This window comes from Palaemon carinicauda, chromosome 23, assembly GCF_036898095.1.
Source record: "Palaemon carinicauda isolate YSFRI2023 chromosome 23, ASM3689809v2, whole genome shotgun sequence".
In the NCBI taxonomy this organism is placed as follows: Eukaryota; Metazoa; Arthropoda; class Malacostraca; order Decapoda; family Palaemonidae; genus Palaemon; species Palaemon carinicauda.
Genome location: NC_090747.1, coordinates 99,092,038 through 99,103,669, shown reverse-complemented (window position 1 = coordinate 99,103,669; position 11,632 = coordinate 99,092,038). Strand labels below are relative to the sequence as shown.

At 35.7% G+C, this 11,632-nt stretch overlaps 3 protein-coding genes across 3 annotated transcripts in view; 2 read left to right on the top strand and 1 right to left on the bottom strand.

Moving 5' to 3' along the window:
• The window catches only part of LOC137617295 (uncharacterized PPE family protein PPE12-like), a 2,350-nt gene extending 1,971 nt beyond the window's left edge, over nt 1-379 (top strand). Inside the window, exon 3 of the mRNA XM_068347294.1 lies at nt 1-379. This exon is cut by the window's left edge and continues 706 nt beyond it. Within this exon, the coding sequence (XP_068203395.1) occupies nt 1-213 (213 nt within the window). The 3' untranslated portion in view covers nt 214-379.
• Nucleotides 1-6,498, bottom strand: part of LOC137617702 (uncharacterized) — a 22,441-nt gene extending 15,943 nt beyond the window's left edge. Inside the window, exons 1-5 of the mRNA XM_068347699.1 lie at nt 6,392-6,498; nt 5,483-5,560; nt 4,566-4,699; nt 3,301-4,071; nt 1-64 (exon numbers count right to left, since the gene is read on the bottom strand). The exon at nt 1-64 is cut by the window's left edge and continues 359 nt beyond it. Coding sequence (XP_068203800.1) covers nt 1-64; nt 3,301-4,071; nt 4,566-4,699; nt 5,483-5,560; nt 6,392-6,397 — 1,053 coding nt within the window. The 5' untranslated portion in view covers nt 6,398-6,498. The remainder of the gene's footprint in view (nt 65-3,300; nt 4,072-4,565; nt 4,700-5,482; nt 5,561-6,391) is intronic.
• A 2,852-nt stretch (nt 6,499-9,350) lies between these two features.
• On the top strand, nt 9,351-11,632 carry LOC137617701 (prion-like-(Q/N-rich) domain-bearing protein 8). Its single transcript, XM_068347698.1, has 3 exons — nt 9,351-9,356; nt 10,096-10,229; nt 10,853-11,632. The coding sequence occupies exons 1-3, from the start codon at nt 9,351-9,353 to the stop codon at nt 11,520-11,522; spliced, it is 810 nt and encodes a 269-aa protein (XP_068203799.1). The 3' UTR covers nt 11,523-11,632.

The following is an 11,632-nucleotide window of genomic DNA, read 5'->3' as shown; positions in this document are numbered from 1 at the left end:
ACTACTTCCACCAGTTTTGACACCGGTTTCAACCAGTTCAACACCAACAGCAATTCTTTCAACGCTGGGTCAGGTCTAACTAACTTTGGTTCTACTTCAAATAACATCGGTTTTAATTCCAACAGATTTGGTACTTCGCAGTTCTCTAATCCCATAAACAACCAAGGAACCACTGTGATACTGGGTGGTGGCCCAAGCAACTTCAGAGGCTAGTACCTCTGTACATTGGCTGTTGGCCCAAGCAGCTTCAGAGGCTAGTACCTCTGTACTGCTTTGTCAAGAACGCTGTACACAATCAGTTGGTTGGTATTTTCAAGATCGCATAGGGACTATTTATGTAGCGTGCAATGGATTACGTTGAATAAAACTGAAAACTTTACCACTGTGAATTATATTCCTTTTTATACTGTATTCTGGATGAGTTACATATACTGATACACGACTGACTGGGGATCTACAACTCTTTAACCTCAGGAACACTGGATTAAAGGTGATGAAATTTTGCTTTTCAAGATGAAAACAGTAAGACATTTCAAGAAGATGGTGTAAAATACAGAGATAGAGAGAGAGAGAGAGAGAGAGAGAGAGAGAGAGAGAGAGAGAGAGAGAGAGAGAGAGAGAGAAAGAGAGAGAGAGAGATTACTTTCAGTATGTAAATAATCATTCCATCTGGTTACCCATTGATATACTGCAGACTGATTTTTGGGGGAAGATTGAAAACTACTGATATTCGCTTGACTATTATTTTTATTATTATTATTATTATTATTATTATTATTATTATTATTATTATTATTATTATTATTATTATTATTATTATTATTATTATTATTATTATTACTGCTCGAGTACGCAACCCGTCAAAAATTACAACTAAATATTTAGGTAGATATGCACTACCAACGCACACACACAGGTTCAACACTTCCCACTCCCTCCCCCTTTTCCTAATTAAAACATGACAGTTTGGCCAATTTGTGGGAGACTGTGGTTTCCAAGTGCACCTCTTGGGGTATCCCCTCTCACCAGGGTACGACTACTTCCTCTCCCATACCTGAGCCAGACACTTGTTCTTTATTATAAAGGGGAGAGTACTAACTAAGCTGCAACCCTGGTTGGAAAAGCAGACTGCTACAAGCCTAACGGCTCCAACAGGATAAGCACCCAGAGAGGAGAGGAAATAACGGAACAGCAAATAAACTATATATGATTAATTAATATAAAAAATTTTAAGATCAGTAATAATGTTAGAATAGATCAGTCATATATAAACTATAAAACGAGACTCATGTCAAGAAGCTCAACAGATTTTATTAAATGTTTGAACCTCCTTTCGAAAAGACAACATTAAGTAAAGAATAACCAAATTGATATTTTTGTTTATACATTACGTAATAAACTTTTCTATTCAGAAATTACAAGTATCTGCACAAGATAGAAGTGAGTCCATAAGTCCTCGAAGTAGGTCATGAGATGGAGGTTTCCTGGAAGTGCGGGTCAGTTAAGATTTAATAATTGAAATATGAATTTGACAAGAAATCAATTTTTTTTCTCTCTCTACCCACTGTTAGAGGAATAGTTTTAATACTGGAAAAACATGAATATATTCCGTAGGCAGTCTTAAGGGGGTTTTACTCAGTCGAATGGTTCGTCGAACCTGGTTGTCGAACCTGCTTTTCAAACGGTTTGAAGAGAGAGTCAGCCACAGATCCATAAGGGTTGGGGACAATGAAGCTCCACCCACAAAGGGTAACGAGAACAGACTTCCTTCGAACCGTCGACAAACGTGTTCGACAACCAAATACCCCGTCCACATGTTCGAACATCACTTCAAACACTTGTCTGCCGAACCGCGTTCGACGAACCATTCGACCGTGTAAACCCGCCTTTAATTATAAACAAAACTTACTTGAGTCTGATTAAATTTTACAAAGCCTGGGATAGCAAATAGACTTAATTTTCCTTATTGGAGAACATATTGATCCCCTGTTCTGTATTGTGCTGAAGCTATGTACGGAGAGTGTGTTTTAACAAAGTGTGGAAGGAATTAACCCGAGACGAAATCAGAGCCAATCATAGCACGAACTCGGCAAGTATTGCCAACCTATGATGTCCTAACCTATCCTGTATTCGCTGTTACCACTTGCCAGATCCCTTTATATTACGTCCCTCAAATGGTCTTTGCTCTGCCATAGCTCGCTTTGCTCGCAATTAAACATAATCTCATTGCTCCTCTGTTCTGGGAAGCGGAACATGAATGTGCTGTGCACACCATCCGCTTGGATCACTATTAAAGGTTGGCAGTACTTCCCTCCACTAAGTGAGCTCCCTGTGATTGGCTCTAATTTCATACCAGGACAAATAGTGCCAGACTTCGATAATATGCGTAAGTGGAGGCTGGTGAAGCCGGTTTTGGACATTAAATGGACCACTGATACCTTGGTTCTGTGTGGCTCTGATATTTCTTGTCTTGAAGTTCTGGCCAGACATTTCAACTCCGGGCTGGACATTAAATTGACTACTGATAACTTAAATCTGTGTGGCTCTGATATTTGTTGTCTAGATGTTCTGGGCTGATATTTCAACTCCAGGTTCTCTGTAATCCTCTGATGCCATAAATCTGTCTGGAATTACCAGTTCTTTGGCTATCACTCTAGTTTTAAAAGTGCTTCTGAAGCCAAAACTGGAATCCCAGTTATACTTACAGTCATCAACACCTAGGATCTATTACTGTTTTTATCCTCTCCAGTTCCTCCATTTAATATCATAAAAAAATTAAATTTTCTACTTTTATCATCCTTTTCTGATCTTATATATGTTCGTGCTTCTTCTGTACAGATCTTATAGCACGAAGGGATATATCAAGAAAAGAAAATGATTCGAGAAAGTAATAAGGATTTTCATGGAATTTCAAGAGACTGAGACGACCAAATCCTTCCTTAGAAAAAAATATTTACAGATAGACATTTTTTTATGTGAATTTTATTGGAGTTGATTTTCTCATAGACAAAAATATTCTTTTTCATCAGAATAGAAGCAAAAAATCACAAAAGTAAGAGATATATAGGAATGGATATTCAGCTCTCATTACTCTCTCTCTCTGTCTCGCTCTCTCTACCTCCTTAATCTGTTTATAATTTTATCTAAAAGATCATTAAATTCATGTTGAAAGTAATATTAGTTTATTCGTCGTAATTCATTACAATATGAATAGTTCCCATGGGGTTTTAAAATGCAGAGATGTCAAATCTATCAAGAATCTTTAACAGATATACACCTGACGGATTATCAACTGGTTACCCACTGAACTGATTTGGTCCATTGGCCAAAATCACAGGGATCCCTTGAGTAATGCTTCCACTGGAGAATCTGGAGCCACCGAAGTTGTTCAGACTTGACCCAGCATTGAAAGAATTGGGGTTGAACTGGTTGAAACCGGAGTCAAAACTGGTGGAAGTGGTGCCAACAATGCCACCATCAACGATTCCACCACTTACAATGCCACCATCGATGATTCCACCGTCAATGATGTTTCCGCTGCTCTGGGAGGGTTGTGAGACTGTGAAAGTATTGATTCTCTGAGGTTGAATGTTCTGTACGGTGGTGAAGCTCTGTACTGGGAGGGTGGTGAAGCCCTGGTTTTGGACAGTAAAGGAGCTGCCGAAGCCCTGGTTCTGTGTGGCTCCAATATTTGTTGTCTGGAAGTTCTGACCAGTCCTGGAGCCCTGATTCTGGAAATTCTGAGAACTTGTGACGATCCGGTTTCCAGAGCCGAAGCTGTTGAAGGATTGGGAATTTCCTGACTGGATACCATTGAAGTTCAGTTGATTTCCTGACTGGAAGCCATTGGAGTTCAGTTGATTTCCTGACTGGAAGCCACTGAAGATCTGCTGATTTCCTGACTGGAAGCTACTCAAGGATTGCTGGCTTCCTCTGATAGGGAAAATGGAAGGTACTTCGACAGAACCGCCCAGCTGGGTGTTAGTGTAGTAGTTTCCTACTCTCTCACCAGGCTCTTCACTGACGATTGCACGGAATCCTGAAGCGTCGTCAGCAGTGTACCGCGTAATTCTGTAGAGAACACGGTAAATTTAGCTTCACTGAAGGAAATGCCTTTATATGATTTGATGTTTACTTGCCAAGTAAATTATATAGACCATATCTATTAGATCTACTCAAAATATATGGATTTTCAAGGAGGAGTCTTAGGTTCATTTACTAAGATGAATTATCATATTGTTCCCTTTCAAACACAAGAATGCTGCAAAGAATATACAAGGGTTTCATGATAGACTTTTCCCATAGAATAGAATCTTTGCGCAAGAAATATCATGACGGTAATTACCATTTATTCATTCATTTTATAAACTATTTGCCAATTACCAAAAGATATTCATATGACCTGTTCTTTGAAGGTCTCCTCTGACTAAACAACAGTACAGTAAGGTATTATAGAAATCTTCATTTATGACAACTCTACCACTTCATACTGTTCTTATAAACAATTGTTGAATAGTACTAGGGTAACATATCTAATGATACCTGAGATATATGACATTCCTCACCTGAAGAGTCCATTGGGCTGGAGCCACCTGAATTCACCTTCGGTCACTCCTGAAGGCGAAACCGTCTCCTTGTGTTCCTTCTCGTCGCCTGTGTCAGGTGAGCTCACGCCGTAGGCGAAGCTGTAGGGTGTTGGCTGTCAAATAAGGTAGAAATAAGACAAATAAATCATAAGAAGTAAGTGTTTATCTTCAAATGATCATCTGTTTAAACCTACACAAAGATATATACACTGTGTACATCTATGTGTGTGTATGTGTATGTCCCTTTCTGAGACAGGATACGTTAACGGGGTGAAAGGGTTTGCATATCGCTATGATCAGCAAAGCTGTACTAGTAAGGGCTACCTATATTAGGTTGGTTTGTTGTCAGCGATCAGATGAAAATCTCCCACCATCACCAAACTGTAGTGGCCAGCGTGATGATGATAACTAGCCAAACCCCAGGTATGAATTGACATGTCTGAGGTCTTTGTCCTGCAGTCAACTAGAAACGACTACATTTGCTGTTGTTTTTGTATATATATATATATATATATATATATATATATATATTTGTATATATATATATATATATATATATATATATATATATTTATATATATATATATATATATATATATATATATGTATATATATATATATATATATATATATATATATATATATATATATATATATATATATATGTATATATATATATTCATATAGATATGTATATATATATATATATATATATATATATATATATATATATATATATATATATATATATATATATATATATATATGTATATATATATAAAGAGAGACAGACAGACAGACAGAGCTTAGGTCAAGAACCTCATCTATCATCAGAAAAGATTTCCTTCCTTAGAAAGTAATTAATATTTCAATTAATTCTGCAATAAACAACTCACCTGATTATTGTTGAAGTCAAACTGTGGGGCAGCCATTGCCATGGTAATGGTACCAACTAAAAACAACATCATTTGGACCTGAAAGTTAAATGTATTTTCGTTTATCATATGTCAAAATTCAGATAATTTTGAATACAATAGATATTGAAGTTTCTGGCAATTTTTCTTTTGTAATTAAATTTTTGCTTTTAGTTAGAGATACGGTGTTTAAAAATCCATGAGACTCGTGTACATTATTTAGCAAATGATCAGAAACTAATAAAAGACTATCAAAGCTAAAAAATAAATTTCTCATATATGTTGGTAAGAATGTATTAATTATAGAAAATATTTGGATAACTACTCTGAATAAATTATTTATTTAGAGAAAACTGTGCACTAATTCAATATGTATATATATATATATATATATATATATATATATATATATATATATATATATATATATATAATATATACATATATATATAATATATATATGTATATATTATATATATATACATATATATTTATATATATGTATATATATATATATATATATATATATATATATATATATATATATATATATATATATATATATATATATATATATATAACAAATTGATGAAAATAATTACCATAACATAAAATTCGTCTTGGTTACTTTAATCTACTACACTTTTTCATGTTTTGTCCTTCAATAATGTTAAATAGTCGTAAATCAAAGAAATCTAAATTACTAAGAGATAAATCCAAATGTCTATCAAAATAATCCTTTAAATATTTAAATCTTCAAAAAGACAAACTCAGATTTTTGTCTTTACCATAAAACAATCTAACTTATTAAGAGATAAACCAAAATGTTTATCAAAATAATCCTTTAAATCTTTAAATCAAAAGAATGAAAAACCAAATTATTGTCTTTACCTTCATATTGGCGACGATCAATTGTCCTCAGGATTCGGATTGTAGTCTTCAAGGAGTGAGGCGGACTATGGCTCTGCCAATGGCTCCGGAGACGCCACTTTATATAGGGCTCCTTAGGGCTCTCCTTTCCCTTTCCTCTCATCTCGAAACGACCTCGGAAGAGAGATCTATGGGACGCCCCTACGTCTGTCTGCCCTGAGGGAGGACAGCCAGGGGCGCCCTCAGGAGGGGAAGAAGGTACAAAACCGGTTGGATCCTCTTTTGGGCCTCGAGCGAGGAAATGCAATTCGGTCATACGATCCCCTCCGAAGACACGTAATGGGGGCCTCTCTCTCTCTCTCTCTCTCTCTCTCTCTCTCTCTCTCTCTCTCTCTCTCTCTCTCTCTCTCTCTCTCTCTCTCTCTCATTTAATGGAGACTTAAAAAAACAAATGCTGTTGTTATACTAAGCCCCACCTCTCTCTCTCTCTCTCTCTCTCTCTCTCTCTCTCTCTCTCTCTCTCTCTCTCTCTCTCTCTCTCTCTCTCTCATATCATGCCCCCATGTGTGAAATATCGCGAAGCATTACTTTCTAATCACGAAGAAATGTGTTCCCTTTAATATAATCAATGTTTCCAGTCCAGCGGAATCATTAAGCTCCATGAAGTATCGGATTCCGAAAACGTCTTCGAAGGGTGCAGATCTGGTTTGGTCTCCATGGAAGACCTACATAGAAAAATAACTGTATTATTATTATTATTATTATTATTATTATTATTATTATTATTATTATTATTATTATTATTATTTCTATTAATGCTATCTAAGCTACCCCCCTAGCAGGATGCTATAAGCCCAAGAGCTCCAACAGGGAAAATATCCCAGTGAGGAAAGGAAACAAGGAAAAATGAGATATTTTAAGAACAGTAACATCATCAAAATAAATCTTTCATATAAAAACTATAGATATTTTAAAAAACCAGAGGAAGAGAAATAAGAAAGAAAAGCGTACCCGAGTGTACCCTCAAGCAAGAGAACTCTAATCTAAGAGAGTGGAAGGCCATGGTACAGTGGATATGGCACTACCCAAAACTAGAGAACAATGGTTAGATTTTGGAGTGCCCTTCTCCTAGAATAGCTCTTTACCATAGCTAAAGTCTCTTCTACCCTTACCAAGAGGAAGTATCCACTCAACAATTACAGTACAGTAATTATTATTTTTTTTTTATCATAATAAATACATTCGTTAAGAATTTGGAATAAATGTTGGCCAAAGTATAACATTTGCATATGTGATGATACATGTATATAGATCACGAAAGCTGACACGTGGTGATTATAAAATGCATTATATTATTATTATTATTATCATTATTATTATTATTATTATTATTATTATTATTATTATTATTATTATTATTATTATTATTAAGCTACAACCTTAGTTGGAAAAGCAGCATGCTATAAGCCCAAGGGCTCCAACAGGGAAAACAGCCACCGAAGGAAAAATGAAAAGACTTGATTGGAGTTACTACTTTCATCCATTAGGGACATCAACGGACTCATCAATGAGAATACGTATACAAAGACATCGTATTTGTACAGGATAAGGGGATCACACAGCTGTCAGTTTTTTTATAATTCCAAAAAAGTCAGGTTTAAGATAAAATAATCAATATAAATGACTATACCCAATGGAATATTGTTGAATCCTGTACCAAATGCCAAAATTTAAATCTAAGTCCCTTGGTGTGTTTTCTGTAATCCAGTACTATCCTCTTATCTAAAATCTGACTTTTCTTGAATTATCAAGAAACTGACAGATGTGGGATACCCTTCTCCTCTTTATTTCTTGGACAGGAACTTATGGTCTATTAAATATCTTATTCCTAATCTAAATATTAATCTCTGTGACCTTTATTCAGTTAGTTCGTTATGCATGTTGCATAAGATTTTTTTAAATTCTGATCATCCTTTACATTTAGATCTTCCCGGACAGTTCCATCCTGTTCGTAATACTAGGCAGGCAGTTAATTCCAATAGTCAGGACTTCTCCATCATGAGGCTCAATACTACACAGTATTCTAGAAGTTTTATTCCAGCTGTGACCACGTTGTGGAATGATTTTCCTAATCGGGTAGTTGAATCGGTAGAACTTCAAAAGTTCAAAGTTACAGCAAATGTTTTTATGTTAAACAGGCTGACATGAGTTGTATATAGTTTATATATGACATATCTGTTTTCATGTTACTGTTTTTTAAAATACTCTATTTAATTGTTCATTATTTCTCATATCGTTTATTTATTTCCTTATTTCCTTTCCTCACTGGGCTATTTTTTCATGTTGGAGCCCTTGGGCTTATAGCATCCTGCTTTTCCAACTAAGGTTGTAGCTTAGCATTAGCATTTAATAATAATAATAATAATAATAATAATAATAATAATAATAATAATGATAATAATAATTATGATGATGATGATGATGATGATGATAATAATAAAAACAACTTGGCTCTTTGGCATTTCTCTCTAACAAGATATCGGAGTGAACCAATTAAACATCAACAAATAATATCTGCCCCGGTTACTATACTTTTTAAACTCCCCCCCACACCCCCCCCCCCACCCTACCCCAGCATTCAAGACCCCCTTATCTACCCCCTTACCATCAAAACCCAATGAACCATTCCCCAGGTTCCCCCAGGGCCTCAATTTCCCTACGAACTAATCCCCAGGTCCCTGTTCACTTAAGACTAAACCCAGCAATTGGAAGTCTTCAAGGATACGAAAATGAAAGGTTGAGAGAGAGAGAGAGAGAGAGAGAGAGAGAGAGAGAGAGAGAGAGAGAGAGAGAGAGAGAGAGAGAGAGAAAGGGTATCTATAGCTCTGCTATAAAAGGTTGACATCGATCAGTTTGTGATATTATCTACTTAACGATCGAAACGATAGCAGTTAATTTGGCGATCGGCTCTGCGGTCATCATGAAGGTAAGAGTAGTTGAAGGAAATGTTATTTGAGTTATTGAAGCTATGAAGAAATATGTTGATATTTTAAGTTAATGATACGTATATAATTTCTCATGGAGTGTATATATATATATATATATTTATATATATATATATATATATATATATATATATATATATACAGTATATATATATATATATATATATATATATATATATATATATATATATATATATATATATATACTGTACATATATATATATATATATATATATATATATATATATATATATATATATACTGTACATATATATATATATATATATATATATATATATATGTATACATATATATATATATATATATATATATATATGTATATATATATGTGTGTATATATATAGATATATGTATATATATGTATATATATATATATACATATATAAATATATATATATATATATATATATATATATATATTATGACTGTTATATCATGCCACTGATCTCTCTCTCTCTCTCTCTCTCTCTCTCTCTCTCTCTCTCTCTCTCATTTACTTATTCCAGGTCTCGATGTTAATATCTCTCGTTGGGTTAATCCCTTTGATATCAGCTGCTCCACAATTCGAGTTCGCTAATGGACAGGTTGGTTCAACATAACTCACCTTTATAACATACCTATATTATAGCTGTGTAATATATTCCTATTATATGTATCAGTAGGATTAGTATTAATCCTATAGTCCTTCTGATCCCTCAGGCTACGCCCTACACCTTCTCCTACGGGGTGAATTCACTCGAGACGGGAGACGTTAAAGAGCACAAGGAGAGGGTAACTCCCGAAGGTGTCACCGAAGGTGAATACAGGTGGCTCCAACCCAACGGACTCTTCAGGTAAATTCGTAAAACCAAGACATTATGTCATTATCTTGAATACTTATTACCTTTCCTCACTGGGCTGTTTTTCCTTGGAGCCTTTGGACTTGTACTATCCTGCTTTTCTAACCAGGGTTGTAGCTTAACTATGGTCTTTCACTGTCTTGGATTAGAGATTTCTTGATTAAAGGTACAATCAGGCACACTATCCTAGCTTTTTCCTTATTTGCTTTCCTCACTGGGCTATTTTCTCCTGTTGGAGCCCTTGGGCTTATAGCATCATGTTTTTTTTCAACTAGGGTTGTAGCTTAGATAGTAATGATAAACTTTTCTCACTGGGCTATTTTCTTCCTGTTTGAACCCTGGGCCTATCATGTCCGGCTTTTCCAACTAGGTCTGTAGCTTAGCTAGTAATAATGACTCCTCACTAGGCTATTTTCCCCTATTAGAGCCCTTGGGATGGCGTCCTGTTTTTCCAACTAGGGCTGTATACATATACAATAACAAACTTTCCTCACTGGTCTATCTTCTTCCGGTTTGAACCCTTGGGCTTATGATATGCTACTTTTCCTACTAGGGTAGTACCTTAGCTTGTAATAATAATAATAATAATAATAATAATAATAACTGTTATTCCGCAGAGTAACTCGGTACACCGCTGACAATGGAGGATACCGCGCTGTTGTTAGTGAAGAGGCAGGAGAACCAGTTGCCACTTACTACACCAATACTTTATTGGGATCATCACAAGGATCTTTCATCGATAATTTCCAGTCCAATAGCCAGGGCTTCAGAAGCTTCCAGCCTAGCAATCGCGGATCCAGCAGGACGCAGAGCTTCCAGAGCGGAGGTTTCAGCACTTCGCCTAGCTTCCAGAACCAAGAATTGACAGGCTTCGTTAACCCACAGAACACCTTCCAGAGTGGATCCACCAATGGACAGTCATTCCAGAACCAAGAATTGACGGGCCTCCAGTTCCAGGGCTTCGTTAACCCACAGAACACCTTCCAGAGTGGATCCGCTAATGGACAGTCGTTCCAGAATCAAGGGTTCTCTGGCTCGCGAGTTTTCCAGAATCCAAGAAATATAATTAATGGCGGAATCATTGATGGTGGAGTTATCGATAGTACCTCTGGCACCTTCAGATCCGGTTTCAACCAGTTTGGATCCAATTCAAACAACTTCAACAGCAATCTCAACCCTTCTTTCAGTAACTTGAATAGATTTGGCAACTCTGGATTTTCCAATGGCGACATCAACCGTGGGACAGCCGTAGTACTTTCAACAAACCGAAATAGATTCTTCGTCTGATTGCTTTCTTGTTAGACTGAATATTGCATCATATCATGATAATATTACCCATAATGCTCTCAATGCTTTCACTCTGAGTATATGACATCTGAATAAAACAGAAAATCATA